Below are 24,797 nucleotides of genomic sequence, written 5' to 3' on the forward strand. Positions count from 1 at the left end.
CAGTAAACACTTACTCTAACACACTTTATTATTCTATATACATTAGAAATATTGAGGGTAATGTTACAGTTTCATAGTTACCTGTATTGCTAATTAATTATTATCAAGTTTCACTGCTTATTTAAGAATAAAATGAATCCTTTAAAAAACAATTTACGGGATTGTAAGGTTTGAACTATGATTCTCTGTTAATATTTTCTGCTGTTTTTATAGTAAAGAGCCATCACGTCTGTCAAAGTCGGTTTCTTGTTAAACAATTGGTGTTCAGCATTGGAAAGCCATACACATTTGCTTCCTAGCGAAATGAAAGGTGGAAAAATGATGACCCAACAGGTAGATGTTTCTGAGATGGACGCTGACAAAATTCAGAATATATTCAATGATATTTACATTTTATAATTGATATATTTCTGCACCAGGTGTCAGATATGAAGGATTAGAGAGAATGGCAAAAAGTAGTTTTAAGCGAATGGAAGGTTACGCTTTTTTGATCGAAAAGATGCCAAAGCTTGTCGTATTTAAGTTTTCCCTGCAGCCTAAGAAATGAAAAGCCTATGGAGATCGGTCAGAGGAGAGGAGTACAAGAGCATCATTCAAAAATCAGTGGATTCCCCTCCTGTCCACCTCATGGAGCCAGATGTATCAAAGGTTTTTACCCATTCTATGTCTATGGGAAAATGTGTTCATACATATCGCCCAGGGTTGCTCTGCCTCATTTAGATCTTGATTTCTGAATGTGGAGCATCATTTGCCTCTGCAGTCAAAAAAACAGTTGCCGACCGTCCAACCACCATTGGAATGATGGCTTAACGTGTCAGATCGACCACTCTATACAGGGCAGGGCTTCAGACGGTATTTTCCATTTTCATGACTACCATGAAAGCCATGGTGGTCACGAACAAAAAACAAGAATCAATGACCACCACATGCTCAGAGAAGACTCCAAGTGTATCAGGGACATTGCTTTTTCGTTTTGTAGAAATAAATCAGCCACTTTGGGGGTTTATCTTCTTGAAATAAAAATAAATAAATTACACTGCTTTGTTCTGCTGCGGCATAGAGGGCCCCTTCCATTTTCTATCCAGTAAGATAGGCGACTCTACACTTTTTTATGTGGGGAATTTTTCTGCTTTTTAAATATTAGGCCCACTAGGGCCGTGCAAAAGAGCAAATATTACCCCTTTTCGGGGTGATTATTATCGTCCACTAGTTCTTCACCTGTGTGGGTTGTTCAATTAGGAGCCCAAGGATATACCGGCAGCCATGGAAAGGGAGGGTATGCCACTGAATAGACAAACAGACAGCTGTTGAATTTGGGCTCTAAAGACTTAGGGTGTTATTACAACTTTGGAGGAGGTGTTAATCCGTCCCAAAAGTGACGGATATACCACCAGTCGTATTACGAGTCCATCATATCCTATGGAATTGTAATACGGCTGGTGGTATATCCGTCACTTTACCGTCACTTTTGGGACGGATTAACACCTCCTCCAAAGTTGTGATAACCCCCTTAATCTGGGGAGGAGGAGGCCCTGGAGAACAGCTCTTTAGAAAACATGGCACCCAAGGCTGGGTGAAACTTCCGGTAACAGACGGGTTGGAACCATGCACCAGGCTATGATGAAGAGATTTTTGCATAGTTGCCGCTAGGCTCCTGGGTAGTTTCATAGACTCAGGGGCAGATTTATGGAAAGTGGCACTGCATGGAGTGCAGCGCCACTTTCCCTGCGCACCCCCTGCCGCCACCATGTGTATGCCATATTTAAAAATAGCATACCATGGTGCAGGGTAAGGGGCAATAGCGTCATTTGTCATGACGCTATTGATGTACTCTGCAGGAGTTGTGCCAAAATATTGGCGCTGCTCCTGCAGAGTACACAGGGGCCCATTATGAATAATGGAAGTCTCCTTTTAACGCCTGCTCTGAGCAGGCATTAAAAATGCCATCCAAAATGACGCAAGGAAATCTCTTAGATTTCCTTGCAGCATTTTTTGGCCTCCTTTACGGGGGAATGCCCCCTTTGTATACATTATGCCTGTTGCACGCATAATGTAGAACAAAGGGTTACAAAGTGGTGCAATGCATGCATTGCACCACTTTGTAAATATGGCACAAGGATTTTGGCCTCGCTGGGCCACATTAGCGTGAAAAAAACGATGCTTATGTGGCTCAAGGTGGCGCTAGGGGCTTATAAATATGCCCCTCAGTTTCTTGAGACTAGTGTCTGGCCACCCCACTGCATGCCAAGACCCCGTGGGGGCTGGGCTCTCCAGGAGGTACAAAAGTCAGAATCACAGCTGTGCTGAAGGTTCCTCTGGGTGAATCCAACAAAGAAGGGATGTGCATAAATATAATGTCTGAGTCATCCTTCTCTGAAACTTGGGATACCATAGAGTGTCGAAGGGGAGGAACATATGCAGGCAACTTCAGCAGGCTAATGCTAAACGACATCAGCTGTAGTTATGGAGACAGCTTAATGACAAGCTTTCCCTAAGAGTGCACTAGGGAGACACTTCCCTCTGGCTGCTTAACGACAAAGTTCTCAACCTCCTTAGGGATGTGAAGTCTAAAGATGGCTATCCAGATGAGGAACTGATTCCACGAAGCCCTTCCCAAGAGAAAGGAGCATACCTTGAAGCTGTGAATGAACTGCCTGTTACCCAGACAATCAAGATGATGCACAATCGATGCACAACCCCCTTCCCTAAAAAGCGGGGGGCATATTTTTGAGAGGCTTATCCCGCTGGAACGTCACTTTTTGTGATGCTACAGAGGCCCAAGCCCCTCAACCATATCTATGAGTCCACGAAAAGTCACATTTCCTGGCTTTTCATGGCCTCCTAGATATGGAGTATGGCAAAGCAGCGCAAGTCGTTGCACTGCCTTAGTCTGCACCAGGGGGGTGTTCCATGGGTGTTGCAGTGGGTTTTCCCATGCATCACCCATGGATTTTGATGCTGCCCCAGATTTACTTAATGACATAAACCTGGGGCAGCACCAAAACCTTACGACCTCCCCAGAGGTGGTGCAGCACACTCAGAAAGCAAAAAAAGCCTCTTGGAATTGTTTTTGTGCAGGAAGGTGCCCCATGTACAAAAACAATCCTGCATGCGAGCAGACACCCTTGCACCATGGTTCAAGGGTGCCTGCATTGGAGCTAGGAAGCAAATTGAGCTCCAGCGCAGGGGAGACGATAGGAATGCATTCTATTTCATAAAAAAGGTGCATTCCTGCCCTTTCACATTGGCGTAGGGCACTGCAGCAAGAAGACTTGCAACGCTGCCCTACGCCAATTGTATCCAAATATAGGCCCAGGTCTCTTCTTTGGCATAAAAGAAGACCAGCAATGGCAGAGGATAAGCTCACTGCCAAGTGCAGACCTATGTCAAAATGAAAGCAAAAAAATAATTCTACGCTTGCTCAGGAGTTCTCTTAGCAGTGCAGCAGGTACGGTATATCTGTATGATGGGAAAATGGACTGAACATGTAGAGGACTTTAAAGCACACGGGGGCAAGGCATACGGTGAATCAGGTCAGCATTCCTTCTAGGCTGTTTTTAGTCAGTACTTCATTTGTAAGAAAAAAATGCAGGGGCTCAAAGTTTTTTTTTAGGAGTGCACTGCTGGCACAAAGGTACCCAAAGGTGCCCAATACCAAGGCTACATAGCTTAATTACTTGGTAAGCACACCACCATAAACTTCCTGTGTCTTTATCTCACTATTTCCAGGGCCAATGGATTATGCGGCTGCAGAGGGCAAATTTATGCAGCAGGGTTGAGTAAATTGTGCTGCAACAAAAAGCAAACTATGCAGCAGATTTTGTAATATTAGTACCTCATTAGTTCATGATTTTTAAACTTGATAAAACTGTAAGCATATTGGTTGCACCTCTTTGGTACCAGTTTACCACACAAATATAGCTACATTCAACAGAAAAATGACCAGTCCAGCTTTGCAAAGGGCTGGCAACACATGTCGATACATTTTTAGTAACTTTTGAACCGTCTGAGCTAGAAACAAACAGTTTTTTGTTAAAATCTACAGATCATGCTGCAGGTGGTGGATTATGTGGCAAATCTATACCTATGCGAAAATCGGCACAGCCGCACAATCGCATAATTCCAAGGACCCTGACTATTACAGATTTGTTTTTCATCTCTACGCCCTCCCTTTGTCACTGGGTTCTGCTCTCTCTTCCTCCCTTTTCTGCTTTTCTTTCTCTTGCTGTGGCTTAAAGTCTGATGGTGAAAAATAAGTCCTGGCCTTCTAAAAACAAGTGCTGTCAACCACCGGGACAAATTAAGCACCTGGGGATATATTTACTAAAGTATGTACGCACGGTTGCATGTACAACATAATCTTCCGCTGCACTTGTGCTCCTTTTTTATTAAATTATGCCAGGAAACGTCTGCACTATACTTGAGTAATTAAACACCTTGGTGACCCTACGGGGGTTAAGAATACAATTCTAGGGCGACATTAGAAGCAAGACAGTTGCAAGAGCAAATGGGGGAGCAATGAGGAGTAAAAGAAAGTGAGAAGACAAAAATAGCAAATTAAATGAGAAACAGAAGCAGAAAAAAACGTGAAATAAGAGAAAGAAGGGTGTGTGCTAAAGAGGAGTGACAGGAAACGAGAAGGCATGGGTCGAAAGGAAAAAATATGGAAAGGAAAGAAAGGCACATAGCTTTGGGGTAATGGTTGAAGGGAAAAGACAGCAATGAAGGGGTAAATAATTAATAAAGCAGTGACAAAAATAGTCAAGGAGATGGAACACGAGGACTTGGAGATGGAAGGAAACTTAATGGGAAGAAACAAAATAGTAGATATTAAAAGGCAAAAGTGCACCTCACAAAGACATACACACGAATACTAGCCAGATCAGAGGGAAGCCCCCACAAAACATGAACTAGGACGCGCCTTTTGCCTAGAATGACAACTACCAAATAGCGTTACCTGTTAGAGCTCAGGAGGCGAATCTCACGCTTCTCATCTCGGACATCCTCCGTCACCTGCAGAAATGACAGTTTCCATCATGAATGGGAAAGAACAGTGAAATGAAAAAGCGTAGTTGTTTGGGTGAGAGCCAACAAGTAACACTTTCTTTACACTTAGGGCTAGATGTATCAAAATCCCATTTTGCATTCCCCAAATAGCAAATTTTAAGAACTTCCTATTTAGGGAATGCAAAATGGTATGAACAAAATAGCGATTTCCTAATAGTGATGCCTACAGAATTTCAATCGTTATTAAGGACTCGCTATTAGGGCCCATAGGTGCGAATGGTTTTGCATTTCCTAATTTGCGATTTCCTGTTAGGAAATCGCAAATTAGGAAATGCAAAACCAGGGGGGTCGAGGGACTAAGGCCCCTTTTGATGCACCACTAAAATAAGTTGTGCACATGTAAAGCGCACACATGCCCTAGGTCATGTGTGCGCTACATGGCACTTTAAAAAATGCATTTTTAATGTATTTTTTTAAAGTGCATATGGTTTCCATCAACTTGGAGTTGATGGTAATAGCATTTCCTAAATGCCCATTTCACATTTAGCAAATGCTTGTTACATGTGCTTAGGGAATCGCAAATAGAAAATCCCTTTTTGTGACTTTCTATTTAGGGAATCGCAAATTGGCATTATCTATTTGGAATCACAATTTTAGGGAATCACAAAAAATTGTGATACCCTAAAATGGGACTGCCAATTCCTTTCATACATTTGGAAAGGCACCTTTGCATTTGCAAACAGACAAATTTCGCAATTCGCAACGTTTGCAAATGCAAAACTGTTTGATACATGTGGTCCCTAGCTATTTATTGCATCCAATATGTATGTTATCCTTGTGAGGCACCATGATGCCTCTTGTGTCCCTTTTCTTCCCAAAATTACAATTCTAAAATAATTAAACATGTGACTGAGATTAGAACGCTTAATCTGGAAACATGGAATCCTGAATAGCTGTAAAACAAGTTGGAGGCGGGTCAAGAAACAGAAGGGTTTTTCCTACTAACTTAGTTGGAATTCCCCACTGTTTGAGCTAGACAGTTACCATAACTCAAGAAGGCATTTGGAAAGGCTACTGGTGTATTATGTTTTCTTTTAGATGTGACAAGCCCACTCCTACTAAGGATCCGCTTCTGATCTTTTCTGCCAAGACTCAGTTTTAGTAGTACAGAAGCTTTCAAGCAATTTTTGTTGTGGGTGGGTCTAGTGTGACTAGCTCTTCGCTTACTCAATTCGCTGACAAGTATGGTTTATGTATTACTGTGCATCTGATTTAGGTACACCCCAGCATACATTATATTGTTTGGCAATTATATTGTATCCACTAGAACTCAAGGTATAGGTAAGTATAATGGGTGAACATAATAGTTAATAGGGTTAGGTATACAATATGGAGGTAAAAATAATAATATATACACCCTAACGATATATTAGTAGGTAATGTAGTGGATTTGATCTAATTGTAGATCAAATATATTGACCTCAATTTAGGATCATAACACCTTTATTGGACCTTGTGGTCCTGCATTTATGATTATAGCTGAGTTTGTGCATGCATAGGCTTGCTGCAGTCCTGGCATTGACTAGGTCCATGTATCCTGGCTGCCAGAACATGGCTATTGCGAATCATCTTTCTTGGGCTGTGATCCCTCTCACAAGTTCAACAGCCATTTCTTGGACAAACCTCACTGTCACTTGGTTACCAATCACACCGTGAGCTCGGTCACATTTTGAGTATTCCTTATGCATACTTAGTGCAGGATAGCCAACTTTGGTCCACGGAGATCAGATCTATCCAAGTTTTGTAGTTCATCTATATTTAATAGAATTCCATTGTATGTGCCTACATGGAAATCGTCAATAGAGCCATTTCACACTTCTGCGTTGGCAGGTAACCAACAGCTTGCAGGACAAACCTTGTCCTCGATCCCATAGGCAAAGCATGCACAATCCTCATCCTTGAAGTGAGAGGATGATCCAAGGGGCATCTGTTTTATCCATAAATGTAGTTTCTGTCACAGTTGTTAATACTGGAGTAATTGATGTTGATGCCCACAGCGATACATTGATCTACACAAAGTTGCATCACCATTGTTAAATTCCCCCATCGTCAACTCTCTGTCAATCCCGGAATGCAGGTATGTGGTCGGGCAGGCTCTGAGACCTAGGCCTGAGGTTACTGACTGACAGGTCACAGGTGGGATAACACTTAGCCCGAAGACAAGCATGGAGACAGGAAAACTTAGACCAGATCCCACATATAGACGCAGCAACACCACAATGGTCCCTGGAGATTGGGCGCAATAAAACACACATGGTCAGAGGGGTGCGTGAAGTTGCAAAAACACCATAAAGTTAGATGCCACATGTAGATAGAAACACTTAGCCAATCAGAACACAGCACACACAGCACATGCAGCAACCACGCGTCCCTCAGGCCAGACATCTGTACACGTACTCACTGGCCCACATTGTGTCCACTCAAGGTCGCGGCCAACCTGCATTAATTCTCTGGAACTGTATTTATGACTCCATGACAACTGTTCGCATTTTTAACCAGGAAAGGAATGTTTTTTTTTTTTGCTTTGTGGTATTCTGGGAAATGTCTAAAAACCTACTGCAAATAATGTACATTGAGAGACAGTCCTCAGACCTTGTATCTGCAACTGCTCTCCTGGCCATAATGTTTAATTGAACAAACTGTTCCTGTTTTGCCAGACGCCTCTTGTGTTTTGTTTTTTTAAAGTTAAATTCACATTCGAGTAACACAGTGATAGTCCCTCAGGGCATCTGTGACGCTGAGTGTAGTGGTAGTGTAGACATAAACCAAGAAGGAATTTTGACTCCTGTCCTGCAGGCAGGTTACAGTTGTCCTAGTGTGGTTTTTGGAGTCTGTCACATTGTTTATGTAGATTAGCAGTATGTTCATTCTCACAGAGCCTTTAGGTGATCCACCCATTGACATCTGAAAAAGTGATACTTTTGAATTTTGCATACAGAAATATCGCCTGACATGAAGGTGGTGTGCTCAACAAACATATCCTCACATTGTATGTAGATTTTGTATTATTAATTGCAATGGGGTAGCATTTCTCTGTATGATGGTTCCTGAATGAAATACCAGGAAAAAAGGCAGGAACTGGCATGCAAAATCTAATTTCACATGTTTTCCCCCAAAACATGTAATCTCTGTTATCTCTATCCCTCCTGGAATTACAAGGACCGACAGTTATGCTGATTCCAGCAGAGGGAAAAAATCATGATTATTGCAGGCCACTTGTAATGTGGGCCTGTGTAATTGGATTGTGTGGTTGTGGTTTTAGTGTTGATCTGGAGAAAGCATTGCCTTTACATTGTTTTGACTATTAAAGTTTTAGGTTATTTGGAAGTTTGCCAGATTTCAGACCGAAAGAGCGGTAATGTAACATGATCATCGACTATGTTATCAGTTTGACATAACTGGATAAGCATTGTAGCCCAAACCTTATAGTCATATTACAGAGATTTCAACTCAATATGAGAGGGCAGAGGTTGGGAGAAACAGGGGAAGAATATATAACAGCATTGTGAAGCTTGTACACAATCAAAATTAGGGTGACATAAGATGAAAGAATATTAAACCATCTTATGTTGAGGTGTTGCATCAAATGTCCTAGGAATAAGGTTTAAATAAAGTTGCATGTCATGGAAAACATTGATAGAATTGCCACAGGTATAGTGCATCTTTTGACTTAAGGCGATTGACTGATAGCTTTATCTGGGAAGGGGAAGACATACAGTTGATCAAACTCAAACACTGGGAGATCCAAGTGTAATGAAGATTGGAAAAATGTAGCAAGAAATATAATATAGTGAAATTATTCTGTTTCAGGTTTGGTAGCTTACTACACATCCCATCCCCACAGAAGAGCCCAGGACACATAGGGCCTAATTTAACAAAAGTGGCACTGCAACCAGTGCAGCACCACTTTTCTTGTGCCCCTTAGCGCCCCCCTAACGCCACCATGTGTGTGCTGTATCTAAGTTATGGAGCACCATGGCGTTAGTTAGGGAAACTAGCATAAAAGTTTTGGAAGCTAGTTTGTAGCTTTGCAAGAATAGTGTCAAAAATGTGGCCGCTCATCCTGACAAGCCCATTGAGGCCCATTGTAAAAATAGGTGTGCCTCCTTTTAGCGCCTGCTATAAGTAGGCATTAAAAGTGTAAAAATAAACGACGCAAACAAATCTCTTAGATTTCTTTGTGCCATTTTTTTCGGTCCCCTAACAGTGGAATGCCCCCTTTGCATACATTATGCCTGGTGCAGGCATAATGTAGCGCAATGGGTTACAAAGTGGCGCAATGCATGAGTTGAGCCACTTTGTAAATTTGGCACCGCAATTTTGGTCTCGTTGGACCATATTAGCATCCGATTAAATTATGCTAATGTGGCCCAAGGAGGCGGTAGGGGCTCTTAAATCTGCCCCATAGTACTTTGCTGCATGTGTGGGGAAAGAAGATATTTCTCTGAGTGCTACATAGAATGACAAAGATGGTGCCAAAATGGTCACTAAAAAGATGGATTATGAGGTGGCAGAATATATATGGAATTTGGTGCTGATGGTGAGTGGTGGGTCTATGGGAGAACACTGTAGCATTTTATGAATTGTGACCCTTGAAGAATTAAGGAGCCTGGTATATACTATTGTATCAGATAATGTGACAAGTGCCTTTGATGCTTGGAGGATCAAGTTTCAGAAATCTGGACTAATGATACGAGGGTATGCTGAAGAACCATAATAGTAACATATTTGTTTTGCTAAGTTACAGTTCAAGAAAGGGGTAACCAAATGTAAGGTTTACCACACACTTGGATGGCAATCCCTAGTGGGTTGTTGACTGTACGGTGGCCTCTAAGTTGGGCTAACACTCAATAGCCCAGAGAAAATACCATAAGGCATGTAAGTTGGTTATGTCTGAGTTTGATATGGAACCTGAAATTTTAAAGACAGAGTGATACTGTAAGCAGCCATGTAATTAAGTTCACAAGATGAGAAAAACTGGTTTCGAGCAAGAAGAGAATTATGCCATGGCCCTGAGACGTGATATGCCAAAGACGTTTCAGAATTGAAGTCTGTTTTGTAGTGTGTTCAGTTTCTCAGTAATGTGCCTTCTTTGTGTTGATAAGTGATAATTAATATTATCGAATTTAATGGTGGTCAATTTATTGAATTTGTAAGGAGGAAAGGTGGAGTAGAACCAGCAGAATTTGAACATGCATCCATCCATCTCACACAGGCCTATGCAAATAATATATTAGTGTACTGAGACACCACACTGGTCAAGGCAGAAAGTAAGGGGTATAGTTAAGTGGTGAGAGCACAGATTGGCTTGCCCAGTTGTTCTTGCAAGAAAGATATCGGGCAACATTCAGCTTTGTGTTGACCACAGAAACCTGAACTCTGAGATAATAGTGGATACAATTCCTCTTCCACATATGGAAAAGTTGGGCTTGTTATAAAGACCTGGCCTTACTTAATCATATCATTAGGTGGAGCTTCATCTTTCGAACGGTGATGTCACTTCTTTTTCATAAGAATGCTGCAGGTTTAGTGTGGCATAGCTGTAAATCTTAGAATTATGTCCTTTAAAAGGGATGCTACAATTAACATTTTAATGCGGGAGAGACAGTGTCTGAACACAGCAAGAGGACAGGGGAGCTGTTGAATGTACTGCATGATTGAGGTATGACTTTACAGAAGGAAAAGTGCACATATCATATCTTTTCATTAGGATATCTAGGCCATGCCCGTGACACAGATAACTAGAGCAGGAGAGACTTAAGAGGGTCCTAGTGGATGCCACTAAAGTGCCTTATCTCTGGATGATAATGATAACTTGAGCTCTTTCCTGCATACAATGAAGTATTAAACACAATTTTTGTAGATGTGTCCTGAAACCGCTGGAAAATGAATACTCCGGCAAAAAAATAAGTATGCTATCAGTTGACGGATTTATGACAGGTAGATTTTGAGGACATTAGAAGGACAATAGTGATAAGTACACAAGCTGAATTAGTTTTTACTTTTGGCCAAAATTAGAGTGGCAACGGGTGCCAGTGATTCAGTCTTAAGCTAATGGTAGGCAGAATGAGTATATTTGTTTGTATTACGACTGCTAAAAAGAGTGCAATAAGGTGACCCATAATTGAAAAGAACGCTCTTGCTCTTTTGGCGATATTAGGAGAATTGAATGTGATACTCACACAGACACATTAGCAAATGGGTGATGCAATTGCAAGTTCATGATTTTGATGTTGTGAATCTCCCAGGAATGTGAAATAATGCACAGAATTGACTCTGAAGTATACTAGTAGCATAACATGGAGAAGATGAAGTAAAATGTAACAAGAAAGAAAATATGTTTTAAACGTGTAGTGTGATGGTAAGAAGGACTGAATATGAAGAGAGCAAAGTATATGATGACTTTTATTTAGAAAAGTGTTAGAGTTTGGTACTGAAAAACGTCCACAGACAAAGCACTCACATGATGAGGGTATAACGTTCTGAGTTATGTTTAAGAGTGGGTCATTTGTGCTGGAGAGATAGGTTAATTTCCCTAGATCAGCGGTTTCTAACTTCGGGTCCACTGACCTCTGGGGTCAGCTATACCGATTCAAGAAGTTCTGCGGCTGTTTATAAAATTAAAGAATTTGAGCCAAATTAATAAATTAAGCATACATAAAAACAAAATTTTAAGTTTTAAAATGTTCTGCATAGGTGAAGACATTTTAAATTGGAAGCTAAAGATTAAGTTGATGTCATTATCTTGATTTGTGGTAGCAACGTTAGTACAGCACACAAAATCTAGTATTGACTATTAGTGACCTCTAATGAAGCAGCAATGGTATACATTGACAAAAATAGATCATTCATTAGGAGCAAAAGAGACAAAGTGCTATATTAGAGTCTAGCACATGGCTTCGTATTTTAAAAATAAAATTAGATTTTGAAAAGCTGCAACTTTTCATTAAAATAAATGTTTTTATTTCCACATACTTTGTGAATTAAATATTTTCCATAATTTGTGCATTTGGTAGATGTAAATGGGTTTGTGTAGTGTTTTGGGGTTAAAATAATAGAAATTGCTTAGGTAGAGGTCCCTGGCTTCCAGTAGTGATTCGTTGTGGGTCCATGGAAGTCAAAAGGCTAAGAATCATTGCTCTAGAAGCAATCAAGAAAAGGCTGCTACAGATGTCTCATGAACATCACCAGAGGATGTAAAAAATGAAACAGGATTTGCATAAGGAATATTGGTGGTTGACCATGGCTGCTGGGGGAGACAGATTAGTCAGAGAAAGTTTACCCTATTTTTCAGAGCAAGGAGTATCTGAAGGATTTGATTAATTACACAGGGCTGCATTCCAGTCCATTGTTTTAGGCTGACACCAGCTTCGGGTTGCCTGTGCTCTCATGTGGAGAGGGCCTAGACTGGCAGATCGCCCGAGACTCCTTCTATTAGAGCAGGATTAAAGCTGGTTTGCATATGGCTGTTTGTTCAAAACTGATGGATTCGAATGTGCCCTTAAGTAATTATCAGTGGCTGAAATTAATGAAAACATTCCGTGCATTATGTTTTTATTTTCATTGGTGCAACGCCCTAAGTGCAAGGGGTGAGCCCAAACGTGGGTGATGTGCTCACTGTGCAATAGGATCAACACTGTCAATTTAAAGATTCTGGGGCCCTGGGGAAATCTTAGTTTGAGGCTCACTGATTAGAACACTTTTGAATGTGATCACCAATTCACACTCTCACGTTGCCTGAACACCGATTTACATCTTAAACGTTCAGAAATGGAGCTGGAAAAAGTCAAAAGGTTAAGCTGCCCAACATATGCTAGTCAACTAGTACCAAAGAAAGTCTGAAGAAGCATTGATGAAGCCATTTATTTTCTGAACTTTGATCTAAATGTTTTTTCTTGTAAAAAAATGTAAGTAGAATTCAGTGTTTAATAGCCTGTTCCTCCCACTGTATGAAATCCATGTGGGAAGGGCGATTTTGCCGGATATTCCTAATCACAAATAAATCCACCTTCACAATTGATATTCTCGTGTTGCAACAGTGAAGATTAAAGCACTGTTCTGTGGATTTTCATCCTAACCTCAGTTAGGATCGTTTTCTGTTCCCCTGCCCTCTCTTTCCTCTCTGCTTTTTGTGTATATGTCTCTGTTTATAATGTGACCTTCAACCGTGGTGAATAGGAAAAATGGGGGGAGATGGGCAGAGAGGTCGTGAGAACTGCACAGCGTAAGAACTGAAGCAGAGGAAGAAGGGAGGTAAATGTAGAGCTGAGGTAGATGAGACAGGTGAGATAGAGGGAGGCATAACGTAAATAGGCAACGACGAGGTAGTAAGAAAGAAACAGAGAGGTGGAAAGCAGAAGAGATATGTAATGGAAAAGAGGCAGACATATAGTTAAGGTATGGAGTGAGGCACAGAGATATCGAGGAGCTAGTGATGGGAAGAAAGAAACGTAGTATGAGGGGAAAAGGGTTGAGTGCTCAGAGGGGAGATGTAAAAATAAGGTAAGGTAGAACGGGGGGTGAGTTAGAGAGAAAGAGGTAGAGCCTGAAAGGTAGTGGTAAACAGGTGTGTGTGGTAGTCAGAGAAGCGATGAGAGATGAAACATAAAGTGAGACTGCTGAGGTAGCAACAGAGACATAATGAGAAGTGAGGTATATAAAGACTGGCTAGGTATGGAGGGAAGTGAGGTAGCGAGAAAAGTGGAGTGAGAGGAGCAACTGGGAAAAAAATAAATGAGTTGTAGAGAAACAATTGAAGTGATCCAAGGAAGAGAGCTGAGGAAGATAGTGGTGATAGCGAGACAGAGAGGTGAGGTAGAAAGGCGCTTTACAAGAGGGATGTTGGTTAGAAAGGCGCTTTACAAGAGAGAGAGAGGTGGGATAGAAAGGGTGGATTGAAATGGAGGTGTTACATAAAGAGATGAGCGAAAGCGACTCAGGGGGTAATGGTAGAAACAAGAGTTAGAGAATAAAAGGAAGCAGAGGCGTAAGGTAGCGAGAAAGAGAGATGAGGCAAACGGAAGAGGTATATAAAGTGAGAGCAGGAGAAGAGGTAAGGTGGCAACTAAATTTAGAGGTTAGGCAGTGAGAGAGAAAGCTGGGTGTGGTGCACAAATCAGGTCAAGAGTGAAGAAGAGAGATATTTGTGGTAGAGGAGTCATTAATGGTGTGGTGCTATTCAGGGAGGGGTAAGAGCATGGACATCATTTAGGAGTCGCCAGGGGTCACAGCTGCGACCCATGGCTTGCCCTTTGCTACCCTTGTCTCTGCCTTTGAGATGGCAAATTCAATGCCAAGAACACAGTGGCAGCTCGTCCTTATGGACGTCAATTGGGGCTCCACTCTTTGTTTTCTGTCAAATTTTTATTACACTAATAGTGAATAGTAACATATAATTCACTATTAGTGTAATAAAAATGTAGTACAATTTGCTGGAATATGCTCTTCCATGGCAGCTGAGGTAAGTAAAAAATGCTATTAAATGTATGTTGTGGGCGTGCTTGAGGGCGAGAATGTGATTATGTGATAGGGAGTGTATGTGTGTATTTGTGTGTATGTATAAGTATGTGTGTGCGAGTGAAAGTGGAAGTCAAAAGGCGTGTGATGTCACTGCTGGTACCCCTGGCATTTCAGTTAATTCAATCAATCAGCAATTTATAGAGCACGACTATTCACCTGTGAGGGTCTCAAGGCGGTGGGGGAGGAATGGGGGGGGGGGGGGGAGATGAGAATCAGTCAAAGAGCCAGGTCTTGAGGTCCTTCCTGAACTGAGACAGGGTCAATCAATTGATGTCTATGGGTGAGAGAAAGGGAGACAAAAGGTAGGTACAGGGAGATGGACAGAGAGGGGGGTGCTGTAAAGAGAAATTGGGCTACGAGAGGGATTAAGTAGATGGGGGAGAGAGCCAGGGAGATGAGAATTGACATCAGAGTAGTGAAGTACAGAGCAATGGGTGCCAGAACGATAGGTGAGGCAGGGAACGGGAGGTAGATGGTGGTAGACTGAGGTAGCATTGAAGCAGAGAAAGGTGTAGGTAGAGAAGTGCAAGAGGAAAGGGAGGGAAGTGAGCTACTGGTGAGGCAGAGAGTGATATGAAGTCAAACTAAATATGGAGAGATGAAGTAGAGACCGTTGAGGTAGAAAGAAACAGGAGAGAGAGAAAGGCAAAGGTGACAGAGAGATGTGAAGAGTAACTCAGCAGGGGGGTAGGTAGTGAAGTACAGAGCAGTGCTTAATTTGTACTTGTTGTTTCCGGTGCTGAGCACCAGCAATTATTTTTTAGGGACGGTGCTTATTCTTCTGCCTACAGCTTCTATTGTGAGCAAGAGACACATATGGGAAAGACGGAGGAAAACAAAAAGGAAAAAGCATCACAATGGGAGAAAGCAGAAAGCTGCAAGGGTGAGCTGAAGGGGCAGAGAGAGCCTTAAATGGACTAAAGGGGCCCGAGATGGCTTCAGGATGACACTGTCTCAGTATTCCTTACTCGCACATTTAAATGCAGCAGGCGAGTGTTTAAGAGGAGAGGACTGAGCACCAGCACGTTTTTATTTACAAATTAAGCACTGGTACAGAGTGGTAAAGACGGGTAACATCAGGTAATATCAGGTAGGGAGGTAAATGACAGAGCCAGAACAAGGTGAATAGAAAAGGACAGAAAGGTAGAGAGCAATGATACGGTTAGAAAAACACTAGCGTGACAGAGTGGGCAAACAAATGATGGACGGAATGTGCACGGCCAATTACCTGTGGAGGAGATGAATTCAAGCATTCCACCCATCACCTTTTCGCTTTTCTCAAAAAGTCGTTGCGTGTCCCGGATAGGGACTTTCCAGTCAGTGGAGAAAGGTGACGCGTTACTCTTCACAACAGCTTCAAAAGCAAGCTGCAGGTGACTTGCGCTGTTTTTCTTGTTTATTTAACACCAGCCCTAAGTATTCTAAAGTGCTATAACGCAGGGGCTTGAAGTCGGTTCTGCAGTGCTCCCCTTGCAGCGCAAGTGGGCTCAATCTAGGCGCTATGTATCGTTGGGATAGCAAGTCTAAATGAAATGTAAGCGTCAACTAAATGCGCCGCACTTACTACATGCATCGGTGAGGGTCGAATAATGCAGACCTACCAACAGAGAGGATGCGAGGAGAGGGGCTACATTCGAAAGGCCTCATCATTTCCAGGTCGTTAACTTTCCTCGCCCCTCCCATCCCTCAGCAGAGACAGACCTTCAGTCCCTGCCTAGCAACGCTGGTCCCTGGGGCCAGGCCAAGGCGGCAGCAGGGACTTTCCTCTCTCAGAGCAGGCTCAAGTTCAAGGGAAAGAAAGCGTCGTCAGCACGGATGGTTCGGTGCCTGGAATGCCGCTGCGGCTAGAGAAATATTTTAGTGAGATTAGGGCGGGAGATTCTGAGATCTTCTGATAAATAATGAAGTACTAGTCATACACAAATAGGTACCTAGGGTGCATCTGCAGAGTGCATTATAACCAGCCCTAACATGTATTTTTATTAATTTGTAAAACATCTTTATTGGTGACTGTTTCAACAAGTAGCTCAGTGGGTTGAGCTCAGAAGCGTAAGGTAAAATTATGCGGAGCCCTTCGGAATTTGAAAATGGACCCCTGCGTCTCCCATGTCGGAAAGATATTCATTAGCCCTGTGGTGGAGTAGGGCCCTCCTGAAGGATGGGAGGGGTCTGAAGGGTTTTGTGACACAGGGTCTTGCCTTACGCCCCTCATTGAATTTAGGCAGCCCTGAATTGCGTGTAACCTGCAGATCAACTGTGTTATTGCCAATAATACCGCTCGATCTGTTAATGCGCCTGTTGCAGAGGTAGATGTGTCCCACTTCATGCAGAATATCAGACGTATAAGCTGCCAGGTCGCACTTTCCAAAGCCAGGAAGATAACAGAACAGTTTTATGTAGCTCACTGTGTTCATACCACTGTAAACTAGTGAATTTTGCAAGTGGCCAGGGGGAATAGCCACCCTGAATTACACAGAGTAAAAGAGTGATGTTAACAAGTCTGACTTCTCTGGGTTCATTTCGAGATGAAAGAGAAAGACACATTCCCTCCTCACCTTCCTAACCTCGTCCCATTCCTCACTAATGGAGTGATTCTGCCCTTTCATTCCCTCATATCACCTTTGTAAAGCTTCTTCTCTTTTTACGAAAAATATTCTTAAAACGCATAATCCCACCCGCTGCCCTGAACTTCCTGTTTTTTTACAGGACTAGGAGAGCTGCTGGAAGGGAGGGGTGCAAGGAATGGAACGAGTAAGAAGAATTGTTGTAATGAAGATCACTGGTAAATAATCCAAGCATTACCTCCTCATCGTCCTAATCTCGCCCCATTCCTTAATGATGGAGTGATGCCCAAGCAATCAAAATTGTGGGTGGGCCTCACATTGCCACAATCTGCTAAAAATTGCCTCCATTATGCCAGGGTGGGAGCCTTCATGCTTAAACCATGCACACAATGCCACGGAGTGCCCCTTAGCGCCCAGGAGAGACCCCATCACATCGGGAATGCATAAAATCCACCTACCAATGATCACTACTCTGACTTTCAACCTACCATGTGATTGACATCCGCTCTCAAAGTGCAAATAACCTTTGTGGGCATATTGTGATAAATATTTTATGTATTGATTTAGTTACAACAAAATCAAAACAATTTTGTGTACATTTTAAAGCCACAGAATTCTGTTTTGTCATGGAATTTTTTCGGTAATTGATTCTTCAGAAGGCTTTGTAGTCTCAACAACAGGTAGGAAAACACTATAGAGACTCCACTGTACAATACACTACATATTTATGAATGTGTTTAGTTTAAAACCTTTGACAAAAAAATATTTACCCCAAAAATATATCTGTCACACAGTGAAGACCATATGTCGCATCTCACAATATCATTAGCAAGAATATTGTGTAACAGAAATATTGTGTCCTTAATATTGTTCACACAAATATCGTACCATTGGCAATAGAGTTATTATTATTAACTCTAATGGGATGATCTTTTGATAAACAATATATAAAACACAGCAATCTTGATAGACGATACTTCTGCAACAATCTATAAAACCTGACTATCTAGCTTTTCCTGCACTGCGTTTCAACACATTTGCACAAGCAGCGTGCAGTATATATTTTTTTGCTTATTTGGGCCGCCAATTCTCTTATGAGTTTAAAAGACAACACACATTCAAAAAAAATGTTTTTCACAACTTTATGATATTCAATAAAAAGTTACTTACCTTCATAGGTATTGGCGTAGAGTCATGTGTTTAAAGTATATTTTTCTGCCGAGGGGTGGGGGAAGGGTTGGACTGGGACAAAAAATAGGTCTAGCACCAAAACAAAATTGGCCCCATTAGCAATCCAGATAGCTAAAAAAAAGGGTCCCACATTTGTAAATCAGGCCACTTTTGAACTTGTAAAGACACTTTTGAACTTGTATGGGTATTTTGCAAGGTATGGACAACTGCATGCATTTGGGTTTGCTGCAAGCAATATCTGTGGTAATATCAGGTGGGAGGATTTAGGTGTATTATATGATATGCTGTGGGGCCTTATTGTAGAATACATTCACAAAAACTGTTGTGGGTCCGGTTGGGCTCGTTTGAACCACCTTAAGCCCAACACTGGGTAGTTATGGCTTTCAAGTAGCAAGGCTTGCACATAGATACTTAATATAAAGCATTTAACAGTACCAAACAGTGAAATAAGAAAGTTACACAACACGAAAGGACCAGGGAACCAATTTATAAAAATCGATGATATTTTTATTAATTTTAGAGTTTTTGATGAACACAATCCACTGGAGGGTTCCAGGGATACAGATTTTGAACATATTCTCACTTTTTAATCCAACTGCAAACAAGCACTGTTCAACACAAACATTTTGAAACTTTTCAAAAGGTTGTAAAAGTTAGTTCAGCTACTCCAGCCCGGTTTGGGTGACCAAATCTGAAAGGATGGAGGTCTGGGGGGCCAAAGGGGTACATTTGGACAGTTGCCTTACCACTAGAGCGTTTTCTAGTCCAGTTTCGAACCTTACAGCACAATTGCCATAGACTATGATGGAGTGGCCCTGATGCTGGGTATGCAGGATGAAAGATGCTCAAGGATGCTCCGGTTGCTGTGCAGTCAACAGGGGTGCCTTTGTGGTGATTGTGGGGCAACTTTGGCCACAGAGGTCGGGGTCCCATTAAGTCCTCTTTGAGCCAGTAGAAGGACAGCGGCTACTGGGCTACTGGTCTCCAGGCACAGTGCTTATAATGAAAACCTTTGGTGGAGGCTGGTGACCCTCTTGCATAACCAAATCTGGACTCTGTTGGCACTCCCTGGTCCGGCTGACTTAGGTACAACTTTTGACCATTGAGGATCAGTCTCTTCGAGAGTCCAGTAGCTGGTAACTGCTGATCTTCTGCAATGGCTGCCATCTTGCTGGTTTGGGATTCTTCAGCTAATTTGTCCCTGGAGCTTGTTCCAGGGGATTAGCCAACTGATCCCTGGAGTCACTACTTTGGTCAGGGGCTGGGGCATGACTTTTCCCCATGCCAGGAGCCATAGTCACTAACCCAAAGTGCAGAAGGTGCCATCTAGCAGACTGTGAAGCCTCTCTTTGTGTAGGTCCAAGGGCAGCAGGGCAGTCTTTCTTTGGTCCTTGTTTAAGTTCTAGTGTGATCTTGGGTTCAGGGTGCCAGGGGTGCCATATTTGTCCCAGGAAAGTGTCCTGAGGGAACCACACAGTCACTAGCCAATGGATTACCAGGTTCCCTCCCTTTGGGTGATGAATTTCTGACAAAGTGTAGCATGTAGCAATCCTAGGGTGCACTATTCTAGCCACCTTTAAGATGTCTGAACCTTCCCAATGATAACAAGCAGAGGGAACAAGGAGGAACATGGCGGCTGGGTGCTATGCTTCAGGCCCCTGGGGAAGGGATGCCAGGATTCGCCGATATGTGAATCCCGACCCCCTCGTCATTTTGCCATGTCCATTCCTGAGAACATATCTACTGAATGGAGGACCGTCTCTACTCACCCCTGCTGGTTTGCTTTCCTTTTTTCCTTTCCTCATTGTTAGAGGCACTTCACCCGTGTCTACTGGCAGCTGGTACACGGATTCCCCACTGGGAGCAAGCTGCGTGGGATCTCCAGTGCAGAAGGACGGCCCTTGCCCAGTCCCCGAGAGGAAGAGTCAGCACAAGTCCAGGAAAACTGACTGGACCCGGGAGTCAAGCAACAGTGGAGGGCTCAGAGAGAAGTGCTCTAGCAGTAGTTGTGCACTGCAACAGTCTCCGGTCTCTGATGGGGGCGAGGCTGTGGTTGGGGACAGGCGAGGCATCAGAAGCGGTGGAAAACTACCAGCATCCGCATCAATACAATAGACAGTGCCCTTTATCGAAAGATAAGAGTTGACACAGATTGGGTGGAAAGTCAAGGTATGCGCTTTGCACTCATACTATCCATACTACTCACACCTCTAACGCTCTCTGGATAAGTCTTGACACAGTTCCCGCTTCTGGGGTCCCTGAGAATTGTGTCAAAACTGTCTGCTGGGGGAGTCTGGGTGGCCCAAAACTGAAGCATGGGAAAACTGCAAGGCAGCGTAACAGGACACCAGGAGTAAGAGGTAGGAACATTTCTGTTGCCCAGGGCAAGGAAACCCCGTTCCTTAATTCCTTCTTCAAAGTCATGGGTATTACAAACCAGAATCATGAGGGCACATTAGAGGTGGCCACGGAAACACAGAGAGTTGGGGTGGAATCTCTCCTTCATGGTGACACCAGTGCAAATAGCATGGCTACATTCCTTACCGCAACCGGTTCAGACATGAATTACATTATCCAGTATGCACCACAGATAGCTACCAGAAATAGATTTGAGGTGTTAACCCCCTCAGAGAGGCCTGTGCAGGCAGACAGGCCACCCAAGGGACTTCAGCAGGAGAATGAGGCCCCCCAGGTGTCCCCTGGTGAAAGTAGTAGATCAGATGGGGCCTGGACTGCAGAAGTACATGAGGAGAAGTCGCTTGTTGCTATATTATTGGGCCTAAGGGCTGAGAATAAGAGCAGGTTTGAGGTCTCTGAGGTGGACCAAACTGGAATCTAAGCCTCCTGCTTAGCTTTAACCCAGAAACTGGATGAAGTGGCCACACAGACTAAAGCCCTGGAGATGGAGGTTGTGTTGATCAAGTAAGACATGCAGAAGGATGCAAGTGGAATTTGTCTGCTGACCAAGCAAAATCAAGGTCTGAGGGAGGATTTAGAAAGGATTGAGAACCATTCTAGGAGAAATAGCTTCCAGATCCTAAACGTCCCAGAAATAGAGGAAGGAGATGATACAAAGTCCTTCATTATTGCTCTGTAACGGGACATAGTTCTCAAAGATAGGTCAGATATAAATCTGGAACACAAGATCCAGAGAGTGCTTTGGAACCCTTTTAAAAGGAACCTGAATCACCAGAAACCCAGGAAGATCCTTCTAAGATTTCTTTCGTGTGTATTGAAAGAAGCCGTCTTGGGTAAAGCTTGAAAAGTGGGACTTTCACTGCTAAAGGTTATACTTTTACCATCAGATCCTATGTTTGCAAGGCTACCGACCAGCGGCAGTGGGAACTCAGCAAGAGAATAGAAGAGCTCCATAAATTGGGGGCTATGGCAGTCGCGGCATGCAAAAGGGGCGGTACGGGGGTAATTCAATTGAAAATGATAAAAGAATAAAAAAAAAAAAACTTACCTCCGCCGCTCCATCCGCTCCTCCCGCTCCTCTGCAGGCACAGGTTCCCAGCCTGCCGTGCGCAAATCCTGATGCTGATTAGAGCAGGGCACTCCCAGGCAAACTGTGTGGCTGGGAGGGGGAAAGCACACTGCTCATGTGTGTTTGGCCGGCCCGAGACGGCCAGCCAAACGCACATGTGCTTTGACGGGGAGTGCTGGGCACTCCCCCTCACTGCTTGTCACCCCCGAAGCCCCGCCCCTTCCCCCAAAAAATAATAATAAACACAGTGAAAAGGTTTGCAGCTGCTGCTGCTGGCGGGGGGCGACGCTCCACTGCCCTAGTGGAGGAGCTGCCACTGGGCTAAGGTTCAAGTCAAATTTCCATTGATATTGTGCGTTATGTGGAATAACCAGATGTATAATTAAATCTCACCAGAAGATTTCGATGCTCAGATCAATACCATTAAGAAGGACGCAACCTCTTGAGGCTCTTTCCCTGTCCTCAGGAGGTCCTTCGTACGGTGGGGGCAGGGCATGGCACTGGGGGCATTCACATTGCAGGCTTGCTTATATTGTCTTGTTTGCATCATTCCCTCCGGGGAAGCCCATAGGCATTTTTAATGCCAGTCAGCAGAATGAGGGTTCCTCGTGGGGGCCCGTCCCTTTGTGTTCCCCCTCAAGGTCCCGCACGGCCCTCTAGTTGTTGCCTCTTATCCTTCCTGTCTTTGTTGTGGTGTGCTGATATGGCTATGAATATGCACCTTATGACCCCTTTGAGAGTATCCCAGAGGAGTGCAATGGGGGTGTCCGGGGTGTCATTGATGTCGAGGTATGTGCGCACTGCAATGACAATTGCCGCATTGATTGTTTCATATTACAATAGTTTAGTGTTGAGTCGGCAGCTGTTGGCTTGAGAGGGTTGTGTGGGGTGCGTGACATAATAACGATAGGTCAGTGGTCTGAGAGGCTGGCAACTCTAAGTTCCACCTCTGTGACTGCTGCCTTTAGATGCTGTATTGCAAGGAAGAGATCTATGCAGGCGTAGGTTTGGTGAGTTGCAGAGAAAAAAGTGTACCTCCTATCTGTGGAATGTTTCATGCCGCATACATCTACTAGCCCCATATCCTTCAACCAATGGAGGCCTGCTGCTGTTATGGCCCCACTTTGTCCTATAATTTGAACCAACCTGTCCAGGAGAGAGTATGGGACTAGATTGAAGTCACCAGCAAACAGTACATCAGTGTCTGAGAATGTCATGACCCTACCCAAAGCATCCAGGAGGAAGCGCGCCTGATGGTGATCAGGGGCGTATAATGTGGCCACCATGAACGTAAGTGTGTGGATGGAGATATGGAGGGAAAGTAGTCTACCAATCAGCTCTGCCTGTGTTTGTAGGCCCTGGCCTGGAAAGTGTGTGGCCAAAGGATTGGCACTCCGTCTTTCTTGTAGGTGCTGGAGGAGAAAAACTGCTGGTCAAACCAGCGCGATCATAAGCGATTCCTATCACCCCCGAGGAGGCAAGTTTCCCGCAAAAGACAGACATCGAATTTGGATTCCTCAAGCATAAAGAGAAGTGCTTTGAGCTTTATCAGGGCATTAAGGCCTCGAACATTGAGGCTAAGAACTTTAATCATGTAACAATGTCAGGGATTGAGCACAATTTACAAAGAGGGGTGGGAGAATCTAGTGGTGCTTGTGGCGCAGGTGTCCCAAATTAAGCTCTGAACATGACTTGGAGCTTACAAGAGATGCAGAGGATGAGGGTGCTGCTGGGGTTGGGGTAGGAAAGGGTTATAAAATGAACAAAACAACAATCTTCCCATCACTGGGAATCAACAGAGTCAAAGGAAAAGCATGTCCACAGCAGTCAGGCATCTCGGCAGCCACTTCTGAGAAATGGGGGGTGGGGGTTCCGCTGCATGTCTGTGGTGTGATGCGTCTGCTGCGGCTCTGACGCTGGGGGCCATGTCAGAATTGATCTGGATCACTGCAGCAAAAGACGTGTGAGATCAGCGGGGCAAAAGGGTCAGTTCATGCATTCAGTCATTGTCGGGATCAGAGATGCTTCCTTGCCGCTGTAGCTGGTGAAAGAGTGCTGCCCACTCCATGTAGCTTTCAGACTTCTTGGCAGGGGGTTGGGCTTAGCAGACATACGGGCTTGGACTGTTGAGTCCCGTCATTCGATACAGAGGCAAGGCCTAGGTTGGTGCATCTCTTTGCCCCAGACAAACACTAGGTGGAAGGGGTGTCCCCAATGTTTGCGAACCCCCTGGTCCCAGAGGAAGGCTGTGACTGGTCGTAGTATCCAGCAACGGAGTTTCAGAGGGGAAAGATCCTGGAAGAGCCCAATTTTTGCACCTTCAAAGGTAATAGTGTTTGTGTCTCGGACTGCAGCCATGATGAGTTCTTTCTGTCTCAACGAATGCACACACCTTAAAATATCTTGGGGCATTCCCAGGGTCCTTATGGGTCCGCTGCCCTGTGAGTGCAATCTAGGATGATGTACTTATCTGCCGGATCTGGGACCCAATTTCAGAACAGCCAAACATTGTTGTCCTCCAGCTTCTCCGAGTCTGCCTGCATATGAGCACCTCTGATTCGGATGTTGGAGCAGCATGACCTATTTTCAAGATCTCGCAATGGCATAAGAGGACCTCGTTTTTGTTGCGCAGGTCCAAGAGTTCCCATCAGTGTTCAATTAGTTCCTCCTCCTTATGATCCCCTGTCCTTTTCAGTTCGTCAGTTGTTGTCCCATGTCACCTAATTCCTTCTTGAGCTCCTTTACTTCCAGTACCACATTGCACTTGAGTGCTGAAGTATCTTCTGTCAGGGTCACAAAGAGCTGCTCCAGGGATGTGTGGGCCACAGGCTCCTCCGCTCAAGTGTCCCCTATCTCTGTATACTCTGCCCTGGGGGAGATGTTAGGCAGTGTGTCAGGGCGGTGGTCTGGTTTCCTAGAAGGAGGCTTACTCAATAAGTCCTTGATGGAAGTATCTTTTTGGAGAGGTG

General features: G+C 43.8%; 1 protein-coding gene across 1 annotated transcript in view; it reads right to left on the reverse strand.

Moving 5' to 3' along the window:
• MAP4K1 (mitogen-activated protein kinase kinase kinase kinase 1) overlaps positions 1 to 24,797 on the reverse strand; it is a 539,453-nt gene that overhangs the window by 4,298 nt on the left and 510,358 nt on the right. Inside the window, exon 31 of the mRNA XM_069206994.1 lies at positions 4,958 to 5,013. Within this exon, the coding sequence (XP_069063095.1) occupies positions 4,958 to 5,013 (56 nt within the window). The remainder of the gene's footprint in view (positions 1 to 4,957; positions 5,014 to 24,797) is intronic.

This window comes from Pleurodeles waltl, chromosome 9 (assembly GCF_031143425.1).
Source record: "Pleurodeles waltl isolate 20211129_DDA chromosome 9, aPleWal1.hap1.20221129, whole genome shotgun sequence".
NCBI lineage: Eukaryota > Metazoa > Chordata > Amphibia > Caudata > Salamandridae > Pleurodeles > Pleurodeles waltl.